This window comes from Chaetura pelagica, unplaced genomic scaffold (genome assembly GCF_000747805.2).
Source record: "Chaetura pelagica isolate M959 unplaced genomic scaffold, ChaPel_1.0 scaffold376, whole genome shotgun sequence".
NCBI lineage: Eukaryota > Metazoa > Chordata > Aves > Apodiformes > Apodidae > Chaetura > Chaetura pelagica.
In genome coordinates this window covers 301,417-316,915 of record NW_009953503.1, presented here as the reverse complement: position 1 = coordinate 316,915, position 15,499 = coordinate 301,417, and the positions used below count along the sequence as shown (strand labels likewise).

At 41.9% G+C, this 15,499-nt stretch overlaps 1 protein-coding gene across 1 annotated transcript in view; it reads left to right on the top strand.

Moving 5' to 3' along the window:
• The first annotated feature begins 1,765 nt into the window (after window positions 1–1,765).
• ITCH (itchy E3 ubiquitin protein ligase) overlaps window positions 1,766–15,499 on the top strand; it is a 30,618-nt gene continuing 16,884 nt past the window's right edge. The window contains exons 1-8 of the mRNA XM_009999360.1: window positions 1,766–1,854; window positions 5,276–5,414; window positions 6,965–7,089; window positions 8,640–8,777; window positions 12,267–12,309; window positions 13,509–13,678; window positions 14,832–14,992; window positions 15,059–15,111. Coding sequence (XP_009997662.1) covers window positions 1,785–1,854; window positions 5,276–5,414; window positions 6,965–7,089; window positions 8,640–8,777; window positions 12,267–12,309; window positions 13,509–13,678; window positions 14,832–14,992; window positions 15,059–15,111 — 899 coding nt within the window. The 5' untranslated portion in view covers window positions 1,766–1,784. The remainder of the gene's footprint in view (window positions 1,855–5,275; window positions 5,415–6,964; window positions 7,090–8,639; window positions 8,778–12,266; window positions 12,310–13,508; window positions 13,679–14,831; window positions 14,993–15,058; window positions 15,112–15,499) is intronic.

Here is a 15,499-nt window from a genome sequence, read left to right as displayed (position 1 = left end):
CTGGGCCAGAGCAGCTGAGCTGTGGGAGCCCTGAGGGGGAGAGGTCAGGCAGAGGTGGATGAACGGTTTTGCAGTAGCTTGTGATCTCAGAAGACAGTGAGGAAATAGCACAAAGGAGAGAACATGGCATGGGAGGGGTGCAGGAAGCAGCCTGGAAGTTGCATCCAGCAGGTAGTTTGGAGTCTTCAACAAGCCATTCATTTTCCAGTGGGTAATCTGCTGTAGAGGACTTTCTGATAGGTATCTACTGTAGTTAGTAAGGGATGTTGAGCTGAAAATGTGTTTTGAAAATGAACAGGAGAGAGTATATCTGGATATTTGTGATGACTGTTCTTAATATAAAAGCTGTTGTGGTTTAACCCTGGTTGGCAACACAGCTGCTCCCTCCCCCCCCTCTTCTCCCAGTGGAATGGGGAAGAAAGTGGGGGGAAAAGGTAAAACTCATGAGATGAGATAAAGGCAGTTTAATGGTACAGGAAAGGAAGATAATAATGAAAGATGATACAAAACACATGATGCAGCTGCTCACCACCTGCTGGCCAATGCCCAGTCCCTGATCGGCGATCACTGCCCCCCAGATCCCCCAGGTTGTTTGCTGAGATGATACAAAACACATGATGCAGCTGCTCATCACCTGCTGGCCAATGCCCAGTCCCTGATCAGCGATCACTGCCCCCTGCCCAGCTCCCCCAGGTTGTTTGCTCAGTATGATGTCCTATGAGGTGAAGATTCCTTTGGCCAGGCTGGGTCAGCTCTTCTGGCTGAGCTCTCTTGTGCACCATCCAGCCTCCTGCTAACAAGGCACGAGAAGCTGAGAGATCTTGGACTTGGTGTGTAGCAACAACTAAACCATCAGTGTGTTGTCAACGTTACTGTCATGCTAAATCCAAAACTAAACACTGTACCAGCTACTAGGAAGAAAATTAACTCTATCCCAGCTGACCCCAGGACAGCAGCACACAATTGCTTTCCTGTTAATGTTGAAGCTGTATGTTGTGTGCTGTCCACTTTCACCTCCATGCCCCCCAGAACCAAATCCTAAATTGAATTAACTTCAATGAGGGAAGATTGGGCTGCAAATGAAAGTGCTCTTACCCTCTTTCAGAAGTGATGTGCTGCATCTTTTAGTGATGTGTTTCTTCTTTTAGTGATCTGTGTCTTCTTTTAGTGATCTGTGTCTTCTTTTAATGATGTATTGCCTTTTAGTGAAGTGCTTTTTAGAATTACAGCCCCTGTCTGTAGACTTGATCTGGCCAAGTGAAAACAGAAGGAATACAGAAGCAGGTTTCTTTACATTTTAAATTCACTTACTAATTCAATAATTAATTTTCAGCCTTTTTCCTATGGTTGTGGTTTTTTTCCGTCTTCTTTTAGTGATCTGTGTCTTCTTTTAATCATGTGTTTCTTCCTTTTTTATTTTTTTATTTTAAACAAAGTAATACTTGACATGGAAAGTTAAACTTCATAGCCAGGGCGTACAGCAAACTTTGCAGTTAGAACATCAGTCACTCTTAATTGTCAAATTGAAGGGACAAAATAAAAATACCTCTTTTGCCTGGGACATGAATATTTACAGATCATGTAATAGTAAAGACTAAGCTTTTTGTAAACCATTTTCAGTACTTTGGAGAAATGGAAAGGAACTAGAGAGAAAACAAGTGTGGTGGCTTCGTTTGTAGTATAATGTATCTACGTATCAAAACCCAAATTATTTAATTTCTGAGTTTCAAAGATTCAAATATTTACATTGTCTCTTCACCCAGGTTCAAGATCCAGCCTGTATTATGGCTGGCAGTGGGTCTAAATCAGGACCAACTGGTGGGCTTTCCATGAAATCACAGCTTCAGATCACAGGTAAGCTTTTTTTGAAAGGTATCTTTTCCAGTTAGAAATGTGTTTTTCCACAATTAAACAGAAGTTGCTAGCATGCTGCATTTCAGGAAGTTTCAAGTAGCACCATAAATTTGATGGTGTTGCACCTTCATTCTGTGATTGAAATACAGCTTTTCTATTCAGGATTTTCTCTAAAATGCCTTTTGAAATGATACATTTTTGTGTAAAAAAAAAAAAAAAAAGGAAGGAGTGATTATTTTTTAATGCTGTTAAGTAAATTCTGTGGAACAGTCCTCTGAACTGTAATCATATAAGGCCATACTGCTTTCAGTTACTGGCACTAATATAGTTCCAACTCTTAACACTTTCTCCTGACAATATTTGTAAACTCAAGCTAAGTGAATCTGAACTTCTCTTCATTAAATCTGCTTCTCCCTTGTTACATATTTTTATGGCCACTATTGTACAGGAGCTTTAATAAAAGTGCTGATAAGGATATTACTGTAATTGATCCGCTGTAGGTTGCATAGGAATGGATTTACATGACATGTTTGCTTTTTGTAGTTCTCCACCAACTGAGCAGCTGTGGAAACTTAATTATCAACTTCTCCTCACTTTTGCTCTCTGACAAATTTTACTGAAGCATAAAAGCTGAAGCTTGGGAAGGGAAGATCTGTGGATATTACATAGAAGTATCAAGGCTAAATTTTGCACTCTGTTTGTAAGATCTGTGGGTATATGCAGAAGTTTCACAAAGTTGAGATTGTGGGGATGAAAAGAATTGTCAGAAATAGATGGGAAAGCTTTAGACCAGAAAGGAGATTGGGACTGAGCAAGTTACACTGGCACTAGGTGCCACACTGAGGTCACAAGCTAGTTTTTTCTGAGTAGGTTGTGAGACTTTAAAGGAACTCTTATCACTGCAGGTTGATACTGGAGAGGAAGAGGGAGATGTAGGGAAGGAGGCACATCCTCCACAGACCTACAGAGAGCAGAACAGGATGGAAGCAGTGGTTGTTCCCTAAGCCTTGCTCCTCCAAAGGCCTGTGACTTGTGTAAAGGAAGTGAAGCTGAAGAAATGTCTCAGTGTTTAGAATTGAGACGATTACAATGTTTGAAAGGTTCTTAATTTCTGTAGAAGTTCAGCCAGTCTGCAAGCGAACTATTTCCTGTGCCTTTTGGTAGACATTTCTGTAAACAACTCCCACACCTGCCCTACCCTCATCCCTCGGTTCTGCTGTCTTCAGTAGTTTTAAATGAACTTTTGGGTTATCTGGGCAAATAAGAACCTTAAAAGTAGGTACAGGAGTGATGATTTCTGCTGCCTCAAAGTAGGTCTTGATGCCTTTGAAGAAGCTGGTGATGTTGAGGTGTGCAGTGCTGTAGTACAGAAGTACTTTAGACATGAGGGGAAGGAAATGGGAGCTATTTGTGAAAATAATGTGAGCTAACTGAAGGTAGTTTCTATGAGATGGCTGTAGTATAGAGGCAAAGACTTTCCTCTGGGAGCAGTTCAGAGCAGTTTATACTAAGCTACTTCTGTAAATCTCTAAAGGAGCATAGACTATAAAGGGAACCTAGGTAGATTAGCCATATGGGCTTGAATTAGTCATCTTGTTTTAAGGATGTAGTGCAGCTGAGGTGGGTGACAAACACAGCAGACCAAGTTGTTATTTGCTAGAACAGAGTGGAGTTCACTGGCCAGTTAGAAATGATCATATCTTTAAGTACTGCTTTGTGACTTTAGAGAGCTACAAAGATGATTAAGGGAGTGGGACATCTCCCTTATGAGGAAAGGCTGAGGGAGCTGGGTCTCTTGAGCTTGGAGAAAAGGAGACTGAGGGGTGACCTCATCAATGTTTACAAATATGTAAGGGGTGAGTGTCAGGGAGATGGAGTTAGGCTTTTCTCAGTGATGACCAGTGATAGGACAAGGGGTAATGAGTGCAAATTGGAGCATAGGAGGTTCAAGATGAATATCTGAAAAAAATTTTTTACTGTGAGAGTGACAAAGATCTGAAAAAGGCTGCCCAGGGAGGTTGTGGAGTCTCTTTCACTGGAGACATTCAAAACCCACCTGGACACGTTCCTGTGTGATGTGCTCTGGGTGACCCTGCTCTGGCAGGGGGGTTGGACTAGATGATCTTTCAAAGTCCCTTCCAACCCCTAGGATTCTATGATTCTATGATTTAGTGTTGCCAAGGGAATCCAAGAACACTCCTAATGTGAGAGGCACATGTTGGGGTAGACTCATGCACACACATGTGGCTTTGGCTCATGGGGGAACACAGCAACAGCATTTGCAGAGACAGGAGCCTTGCAGTCATTTGTGTCGAATGGTAAAAAATACACCCCACCAATAAAACCCAAAACACACACACCAAATTAAAGCTCTAGAGCTACAAGTCAAAAATCCAAGTCCTTCAGTGTAAGAAGGACATGGAGCTGTTGGAGCGAGTTCAGAGGAGGCCACAGAGATGATGAGAGGGCTGGAGCAGCTCTGCTCTGGAGCCAGGCTGGGAGAGTTGGGGTGTTCAGCCTGGGGAAGAGAAGGCTCCAGGGAGACCTTAGAGCACCTTCCAGTGCCTGAAGGGGCTCCAGGAAAGCTGAGGAGGGACTTGGGACAAGGGTAGGGAGGGAGAGAACAAGGGGGGATGGATGAAAACTGGAAGAGGGGAGGTTTAGGTGAGAAATTGTTCTTTGCTGTGAGGGTGGTGAGACCCTGGCCCAGGTTGCCCAGAGAAGCTGTGGCTGCCCCATCCCTGACAGTGTTGAAGGGCAGGTTGGATGGGGCTTGGAGCAACCTGGGCTGGTGGGAGGTGTCCCTGCCCATGCAGGGGGTTGGAACTTTAAGGTCCCTTCCACCCTTCACCATTCCAGGATTCTGTGAAGTCCTGTCAGGTTCTGTTTTTTCTAGGCCAGTAGTTATTGCAATGCAAAGTTTCCCTTTGGTTAGCTTTTCTGTAAGTTTGCTTTGATACAGAAAACTTAACACAAAGTTCTTAATGATGTTTTTGTCCACAGAAGGAGTGGCAGCTTCCTGTGATTCCTTAGAGAGGGACAGGTTCTGTTTTGACCTTTTTAACAGGCAGGTCTGATAAAATCCAGGAATTCTCTTGTCTGGTGATAGAGAAGAGAAGCTTGTGAAGGGTTTTCTGCTTTCAACATTGAAGTGCTTTTGTGGATCTTATACTGTTTATTATGAATTATAGTGTCTGTTGTTACAGAAGAAATGTTAGATGTTTCAGGCATTTGTAGGAACTGTAGCATTGCATTATCAGGAAAGCCAGAGCATTTTTTATCAATCTAATGTATTTTTTTTTTCTTGACCATTGTTTTCAGGCATCAATGACCAGATACTTGAACACAGTACGCAGCTGAAAAATATTATTTGCAACTGAAAACTTAATGAGTAAATTATTGTTTTTCTCTTTCTTGACAGTTATTTCAGCAAAACTAAAAGAAAAGAATAAATGGTTTGGACCTAGCCCTTACGTGGAAGTGTCAGTAGATGGGCAGTCAAAGAAGACAGAAAAATGCAACAACACAAATAGTCCAAAGTGGAAACAGCATCTTACAGTGTAGGTTTTATGGCCTTTTTTTTTTCCAGTTTGCTTCAGCTAATTTGATACAATTGAATGTGGACTTAAGGTTTATGTTTTTAAGCAATGTATTCAGTGTTACATGATGGGGAACTATTTGTGTATTGTTTGGAGCAAACACACTACAGTCTGGAATATGTGTTGACAAACTATTGCATTAGTCTTGTGGAAAGGCCCCAGTTCTTCTGAAGGGAGAAATTCTGTATTCATGTATGTGATGTATCAAAGGAGCTTTCATTCTGTGAGTAGTAAGGAAAGCAAGGGCATTTGATATTAAAACTGACAGTCCCATGCATGTTTTTGTTACTGACAGAATCAGAGAATTGTTATTGTCAGAAAAGACCTCTTAAGATCACTGTGTCCAGCCTTCAACCCATCCCCCCCAAAACCAAATACAGATTGCCCACTAGAGCATGTCCTGAAGTGCCTCATGTACATGGTTTTTAAATACCTCCAGGGATGGTGACTCCACCACTGTCCTGGGCAGCCCATTCCAGTGCTTGACCACTCTTTCAATGTAGAAAATCTTCCTAATATCCAATTTAAACCTCCCCTGGCACATCTTGAGGCCATTTCCTCTTGTTCTGTTGTTTTTCACTTGGGAGAAGAGGCCAACACCCACCTTTCTCCAACCTATTCTCAGGCAGTTGTAGAGAGTAATTAGGTCTTCCCTCAGCCTCTCCTTACAGGACTTGGGCTCCAGCCCCTTCCCCAGCTTTGTTGCTCTTCTCTGGACATGGTCCAACAACTCAGTGTCCTTCTTGTTGTGAGAACTGACCCCAGGATTGGAGGTGCAGCCTCAACAGTGCCCAGCACAGGGGTTGCTAAGGGTTGGGTGTTTCAGAAGCACTGACTTAAGAGTGTAGCTGTTGTTTGTGTAGCACATTGTTGTGTATCAGCCCATAGCTCTTTCTGATAGTAAACCTGGAACCAATTCTCCAAAGACATAATCAGATTAGCACAGTGAAACATCCTACTCCTGGAAATGGTGAGGGAAGTTTTTGAATTGTGAAACGTGAAGATGTGGCACTGCAGGGCATGCTCTAGTGGCTGAGGTTGTGAGGCTCTTTGTGGGTGTTTTTTGGTGGAGTGTGTGTGGTTGGTTGTGTTTGTTTGGGATTTTTTGTGTTGATGGTTGGACTGGGTGATCTCAGAGGTCCTTTCCAACCATGATGATTCTGTGAATCTGTGTTCTTCTGATCTCAGTACATGGTTTGTGAAGCCAGAAGTGTACTAGGAAAATGTGACAGATTTTTGCATATATTTCTGCTTCTTTGTCATAGCATGATATAAGTATGTGCCAGCTTATTAGGGGAACAGGCATCTTCTAAAAATACTTGAACTAATTTTTAGTATTTCAGAGGACTTTCCTTTTTATGGGATGTCCTAAAATTTTTTTATAACTTCAGGAAGCAAATTTCCTGTCCTCCCTCTGCCACATTTAACTGACAGTTGAAGTAGATTAGTCATTTCCCCCCCTTCCCCTGCTAACAAATGCCCTTACACAGTGCTCATCTTTTTCTTTTCAGAATTGTCACTCCTGTAAGTAAACTAAACTTTCGAGTCTGGAGCCATCAAACATTAAAATCTGATGTCCTTCTGGGAAGTGCTGCTCTGGATATTCATGAGACTTTGAAATCAAACAGTATGAAACGTAAGTACAAGATTAACAGTACCTTGGAATGCTGCAAAATTCTGCAGGAATTCTCTGGAAATGAGTGCTGTGTGCAGCTCCATAGAGGGCCCTTAAGAGTTCCTTTTGTTGCTACAGATGGTGTTTATGAGCTTCCTCCTGCTTTTTCAGTGTAATTTATTTTTGTTACAGTCTGCTCTGGTGTAACTGAAAACATGATATTTTTCACTGTGTTAATATGGGCAAGAGTGAAAGCCTAATTAAAGAGTGTTTCCTTATATACAGCTTAAAAATGAAAACTCTGATGTGTTCCTGGAGCTAGACCAGGAATGTGTGAACTTATTTTTGGTCTAAATAATTGTATTATTTCATGCATATTAGAACTAGTTGGCCTTTAGGCAGTCTGTGCATCCTGTGAAGCTTGAAAGAGAAATACAGGATTCTCCACAGCCATTGCAGAATTTCTGTTGCTCCAGCACATAGCTTTGTGCTGCCATACATCTGGTCTGTCCTTTGTGTTTGCTTCTGGACTGTCAGATGTGAGCACTGGAACTGTAACATGTTGATAACAGGGCAATAACCTGTTCTCCTGACAGAGTGTTCTAGTCCTACTGCATCTGGGTGAACATCACCTTGAGTAACTACCTTGTTCTGTCTGACACCAGGTACCCTGCTGTAATTCACTGGGTTTTCATAAAATCCTAGAATGGTTTGGGTTGGAAGGGACCTTAAAGGTTATTCACATCCAACCCCCTTCCTGGGGAGGGACACCTCTCACCAGCCCAGGCTGCTCCAAGCCCCATCCAACCTGCCCTTCAACACTGCCAGGGATGGGGCAGCCACAGCTTCTCTGGGCAGCCTGGGCCAGGCTCTCACCACCCTCACAGGGAAGAATTTCTTCCTCATGTCTCATCTAAATCTCCCCTCTTCCACTTTTAATCCATCCCCCCTCATCATCTCCCTCCCTGCCCTTGTCCCAAGTCCCTCCCCAGCTTTCCTGGAGCCCCTTCAGGCACTGAAAGGTGCTCTAAGGTCTCCCTGGAGCCTTCTCATCTTGTTCCAAACCATTTCACAAGAATTTGCAGTTCTGTTTCTTTGCAACCCTGAAAATAAGTTTGGTCTGGGGATATGATGCAGAATCTTGATATTCTAAATGTGAATCATCTTAATGTGAAATATTTTAATTAGAAGATATAATTATTATTTTCTTTGTGTGAACAACAAGGTGAATTACATTTCCTAACTCTGTAGGGGTTTGAGGACAGGTGCATTAGGCTTTAGAAGCGTGGGCAGCAATGTGAGGCTCAACCTCTGCTGTAATGATAATCCTTTCTTTAGGCAGCACAAGCTTATGCTGCAGTTTTCCCCTTTTTCTAGAAATAATAACTTTTAACTGACATCTGGAAGTGATTAGTTTTACCACACAACATAAAAAAAAATATGGAGAGACAGAGCTGCAGTTCTGGGTATGTTTGGGGTGGTTTTTTCCTTTGATTACTGGTCTATGATTGTCTTCTTGAATAAAATGTACATGGTAAGAGAAACCCTCATTCTTCTCTGTTCTTTTTCAGTTGAGCAGGTAGTGGTGACACTGCATCTTGCTGGTGACAGAGAACCAACAGAAGTGGTGGGGGATTTATCTGTCTGTCTAGATGGGATGCAGGTTGATCCTGAGCTCCTCACCAATGGTGAAGCCTCAGGTACAAGAAGTAAGTAACTTCCAATTCAAATGTGCCCTCTGCATACATCTGGTATACACACATTTCTTCTAGAAGCTTTAACACAACTTTTTAATCATCATCATAACAGCAGTTTCTGTAACTTCCTGTTTATAGAGGCCAGACCTCTTACGCATTTTGATGTGAGGTGAAGTCATAGTGCACAGTAATGATTTTCAGCCTTATTGTAATGAAAATAAGGTCAGCATCTTTATTTTCTGGACTTGCTAACAAGCAATCCCAAACTGTAATGAAAGTCTCTATCTTCCCTGAATGTTTAATAACATCATAAACAGAAAAGAATATAAAATAAGTTAGTTTGGTGATACTACTATCATAATGATTAGTTCTGCTCACTTAGAACATGTGGCTTTATATTAGTTTTTTCTTAAAATAACTCATTTAAATAAATATTTTCATAGATTTTGTTCCCTGTGGAGTGTTGCAGTGAAGACTGCAGTGAAGTGCTGCTCAACTGTTTATTTGGTGTCTTCAGTTGCAGATAACTAATATCATTTTAAACTGAAAATCTTAAATACACACGAAAATAAAAAGTATGGGGTTTTCATTCCATTGGTGCAGAACAGGCAACAGTATTTTTGAGGGCATTGTACATTGCAAAGTAGAATGATGTGATTTCTCCAGAAGGCAGCATGGAAGAGACTATCTGATATAGCAACTAACAAGGCAGTTAATTGGTAATGTTTAGGTTTTTTTAGAGGACTGGAGGAAGTTGCTTTAAGATTCTGTCTAAGGATCACAGGAAAATTGAATGAACACATTATTAACCATTATTAAAGCTTGAGTCCATCTTTCTTTGCATCTTGTTGAAAGAATCAATCACATGATCTGATAGTGTGGAATTTTTTGGTAAATAAAAGCTGGGTTTGTAAGGCAGGGCTGAGGTGTTCATAGAAAGACCCAGTAAAAGTAACAGATTTGCCTCTTAGGCAATGCTTGGTTTTCCTCTGTGCTTTCTTCCATTTCCTGAAATTCACCTACTGAGAAAAAGGTACTAGCAAGTAGGAAGAGGCAGGGAGATGGGGGATTGAGTGCTGGAGACAACCTGGGGATTGGCAGATATTGACATAGCAAGCCTGAAGTTCAGCAGAGAAGTTCACAGAATGGTTGGGGTTGGAAGGGACCTCTGGAGATTGAGTCCAATTCCTGCCAGAGCAGGATCCCCTAGCGCAGGTCACACAGGAACGCAGATCTTGAAAGTCTCAGAGAAGGAGACTCCACAATCTCTCTGGGCAGCCTGTCCCAAGGTTGGACATCCTCACAGGAAAGAAGTTCTTCCTCATGTTGAGGTGGAACTTCCTGTGTTCCAGTTTGTGTCCATTGCCCTTTGTCCTATCACAGGCACCACTGAAAGAGACTGGCCCCTCCTTCTTGACACCCTCCCCTCAAATATTCGTAAACATTGATAACATCCCCTCTCAGTCTTCTCCAGATGCTGCTCAACTGTTTATTTGGTGTCTTCAGTTGCAGATAACTAATATCATTTTAAACTGAAAATCTTAAATACACACGAAAATAAAAAGTATGGGGTTTTCATTCCATTGGTGCAGAACAGGCAACAGTATTTTTGAGGGCATTGTACATTGCAAAGTAGAATGATGTGATTTCTCCAGAAGGCAGCATGGAAGAGACTATCTGATATAGCAACTAACAAGGCAGTTAATTGGTAATGTTTAGGTTTTTTTAGAGGACTGGAGGAAGTTGCTTTAAGATTCTGTCTAAGGATCACAGGAAAATTGAATGAACACATTATTAACCATTATTAAAGCTTGAGTCCATCTTTCTTTGCATCTTGTTGAAAGAATCAATCACATGATCTGATGGTGTGGAATTTTTTGGTAAATAAAAGCTGGGTTTGTAAGGCAGGGCTGAGGTGTTCATAGAAAGACCCAGTAAAAGTAACAGATTTGCCTCTTAGGCAATGCTTGGTTTTCCTCTGTGCTTTCTTCCATTTCCTGAAATTCACCTACTGAGAAAAAGGTACTAGCAAGTAGGAAGAGGCAGGGAGATGGGGGATTGAGTGCTGGAGACAACCTGGGGATTGGCAGATATTGACATAGCAAGCCTGAAGTTCAGCAGAGAAGTTCACAGAATGGTTGGGGTTGGAAGGGACCTCTGGAGATTGAGTCCAATTCCTGCCAGAGCAGGATCCCCCAGCGCAGGTCACACAGGAATGCAGATCTTGAAAGTCTCAGAGAAGGAGACTCCACAATCTCTCTGGGCAGCCTGTCCCAAGGCTGGACATCCTCACAGGAAAGAAGTTCTTCCTCATGTTGAGGTGGAACTTCCTGTGTTCCAGTTTGTGTCCATTGCCCTTTGTCCTATCACAGGCACCACTGAAAGAGACTGGCCCCTCCTTCTTGACACCCTCCCCTCAAATATTCGTAAACATTGATAACATCCCCTCTCAGTCTTCTCCAGACTAAACAGCCCCAGGTCTCTCAGCCTTTCCCAGATAATGAGGGGAGTGGAGCACATGAGGAAAGAGTTAAATCTTACAGTAGTCCAACACATTCTTATTGTACAGGTTAGAGGCACATACAGGAAAATACCTTGTTTATTGAGTAGCTTTATAAAATTAAGATTTCTGCTTCTGTGATTAAACTCACTTCCATGCCCAGCCCAGTGACAGCACTTGAGCAGAAGCCTTTATATGACTAAATCTTTGTCTTTGGCTTAGCTTTCTACATAGTTCCTATCAGAATTGATAAAACTGAGTACTTTGTTAATGACATTTGTTTAATTCTATGGAAATGAGGTATTTGTGCTGTCTACATGAATGAGCAGTTCTGTGCTGCATATTCAAGTATTGCAAATGCTGGCACAGAAGGCAAATACTTCCAAGCTGCCTGAATAAGCAGTTGCAAAACGTTTGCAAATGGAGGCTGAGCTGCTGTAATTTTCTTTGGAGTGCAGCCATGTTTTGTACCTGCTTAAATGCCTTTATGCTAAATAATTTACAGAGAAAGGGAAGGGTCCAGGCTAGAGAGCCCCAGAAGACAAAGCCTCTGTGGTTACTTGCTAGCCAACCAGAAAGAAGATTTGGGAGGAGTTGTTGCCTTTCCTGCTCTGCCTGTCATCACTGAAAAAGCAGAGGATATGAAAAACCAGCTCCAGTTGAGGAGTGGAGAAAACTGCTTGATACTGCTGCAAAGACAGGAGATGATGCTGTTGAACTCTGTGTGTTTGGAAACATTCATACAGTCAAATGCTAGCCTGGTCTGTCTTCCATGAAGTGAAAATATTACTCACAGTGGCAGTGGTTTAAAGAAAATGTATATGGACACATAGAGACGTGTCAAATGTGTGCAGGTTCAAAACAAGGCAGGAGATAAGCAGCACACAGTGTGCCACCTCTCCATTGGAAAGAAAAGGGAGCATTAAAGACTGCTGCTTTTTTTGGAGATGATTCAGAATGTTGCTTATACTTCTGTTGTCTTTTTCTTTCTGGTATTTAAGGTCCTACACAGAATGACAGCTCGAAAGTAAAGAATGATACACGGTAAGACTTGTTTTCCTCTTTTTCATGCTACCTTTTAGGGTGTGCAGTTTTGAAAGAGTTGCATGCTTGATTAAGAAGGCAATTTAGCTTTGTTAAGAAGATAACCAAAAGCTGTCCAGCAGTTGCAGTGCTTTGAAGTTGGTATCAGATTGTGTAGCTTGCTGCTTGGGAGGATGAAAGTGTGACCATACTTGATGGTGGATTAACCTGCAGTGAGCAAAATGCCATTGTAATTAGTTCCCAGTACTACCAGTATTTCGAAGGATCTGTACAATGTCCAACACTCTTGGATGGCAGTGGGAGTCTCCCAAGTTAAATTTAACTGTTTTTTTAATAGGTAGTAACTGTCTTAGTTATGTTGTCTAAAGTCTTCCCATGAGAGTTTATTTTTGTTCTGTTTCATTTTTGTGCTCAGAAGAATGTTTCCATGCTTGGCTATTCAAAATGTCTGGGTGTGTAATAGTATCATAGAATCATAATCTTAGAATGCCAGGTTGGAAGGTACCTCAAGGATCATCTGGTGACAGATGTTGTTCTTCACATTGTTTCAGTTCTGGAGCCCTCAATAGAAGAGGGACATGGACCTGTTAGAACATGTCCAGAGAAGGGACACAAAAATGATCCAAGGGCTGGAGCAGCTCTGCTCTGGAGACAGGCTGGGCGAGAGTTGGGATTGTTTAGCTTGGAGAAGAGAAGGCTCCAGGGAGACCTTAGAGCACCTTCCAGTGCCTGAAGAGGCTCCAGGAAAGCTGGGGAGGGACCTGGGACAAGGGCAGGGAGTGAGAGGACAAGGGGGGATGGATTAAAACTGGAAGAGGGAGATTTAGGTGAGAGATGAGGAGCAAATTCCTAGGTTGCCCAGGGAAGCTGTGGCTGCCCCATCCCTGGTAGTGTTGAAGGGCAGGTTGGGTGGGGCTTGGAGCAACCTGGGCTGGTGGGAGGTTTCCCTGCCCATGCAGGGGGTTGGAACTGGATGATCTTTAAGGTTCCTTCCAACCCAGCACAGTCTCTGTTATATCAGTTGAGGTTTCTTACACCTCAGGAGATCAGTATGTTTACAGAGATGTAGGTCTTTATCCTTACTACAGAGGTAAGTATCTCACCTAGTTATAACTGTGCCATTCTAGTGTCTTCCCTAAAGTTTCATACCATCCATACACCATTAGAACACTTCTCCTTTCTGTCTCTTTCTGCAAAAGAACTAACTCAAATGGCCTTGAAAGCTGTGAAGATGCTGTTCCCAGTGAAAAAAAGACTGTTAATGGCAGTGATTCTCCCTTACTCACAAATGGAAACTGCAAACCTCCTAGACCTCCCAGGCCTTCTAGACCACCTCCACCCACACCCCGCAGACCCACCTCCATAGCTGGTACGTGTGCCAGGGCCTTTATTCCTGTTTTCAAACAAATAGAGCTGTTTCTGATATTTATTTTTAATCATTATTTATATTACTAGAAATGTCTTGCTTTCGTATCTGTTAAGTGACGATTGTAGTGATGCAGCTACATGTAGTGGAGCTGGGCCCAAAAGAGCTGAAGGGAACCAAAGCACTAAGACAGAGTTTGAGGCTTGAGATGAAATCTTCTGAGGGAGTCAGAGGACTAGCTCCAGTTGATAGTATTTGGGTTTGAAATACTAGTTACATGTTTCTACAGTTGCAGTTCATTCTGTGAAAAAGCAGCACTAAAGAGAGTAATTGTTGGGGTTTTTTTACTGAAAGTCATAGGGTTTTTAAACATTTTATCTGATTATTTCAAAACTACATAACTTACAGGACAAGTAGTCCTAAAAAGTTAGTTGATATTTTTAGGGTAACCCCTGCACCCCCATAAACTGCAACATGTGTCAGTATTCTCATCATTACACTTGATAAATGCTGAGTCTGATGGGAAACTGCAATGCAGGAATTGCTTTGAAAGATTAACCCAATGTAGTTCAGTTATAAGGCCTGACATAAATAAGCCTTTTAGTCCCACCCACCAAATGGCACTCAGAAAAATGGAAAACATTTAAAGAATTATTATCATGAGTGATCATTAATACCAGAATGATTATTATTACTGTTATCAGAATAATTATTACCATTCTATGAAGGTGTTTATTTCCTTCCCATTCCAATAATTTCTTTCACATCTCTTCTTGAAAATGTTATGCTGATTATCTCTTAAATTATTATGCCAAATAATAAATGGAAAAATAATTAACTCATCAATGCAAGAGTTCTTGTTTAAAATTGCTTAGACTTTACAGAATGCAGACAACTTTCTTCAGTGAATTTGATTTATTCTGCCAGAAAGACCACAATTGTGCCATTGGTGGCAGTTCTTGGATTAAAGCATTTTTACAAATTGAGATGAAATTGCTTTTTAGTTTCTATGTAAGCTCTAAAATGTGGCTATATTCATGCATTTTGAAATGCCAGTTCTTGCATGCTTCCTTTTGTGATTTACAACTTCTAAAGTGGATTGGTGAGAAATACACTTACCAGCTCTTTTTGGTCTTTGGTATCTCTGACATCATAGCAAGTGTAAATGGTCCCTCCTCCACGAGCACTGAAAATGATGGAGCCAGTGCAGGATCACTGGCAGGTACAGCTTCAAACACACCTTCAGAGCAGAGCCCTGAGGGGGCAACAGCTGCAACTACAGCTGCAACTACAGCTGCAACAACAGCTCCTGCAACAGCACCTGCAACAACAGCTCCTGCCACTGCCACACTCATCACACCTCCAGTGTCAAAACAAATCCAGCCAGTAAACCCTTCACCTCAGGCCACAGTCAGTCAAGGTCCTCTTCCACCTGGGTATGAGTTTAATGATTGATCTGTGTGTTTGTGTGCTGATATTTCTGAGTTTATGTTACTTACAGTAGGTGTAACAAAACATTATAATACCTGCTTTTTGCTGCAGAACAGAAATCCCCTCCAATCTTAATGTGGTGACTGTTTTGTGAGGTAGGCCACTGGTTTATTCAAGAAAACAATCTTCCAGATATTTTTGGTACTTACTCATACATTCCCATGTCAGGGAAACATAGAAGTTGTAAATGGTGTGACAGCTGCTGTCTTCAAATTGGCATGAAGTCAGGGAGTGAAATACTGGTATAGGTAAGAGAAGAGCTGTGATGTGTCCTGAAGTTTTGGACTTCATACTCCTGGGAGCAGTGTGGGCACACTGTTGTGTTTCAGGTAC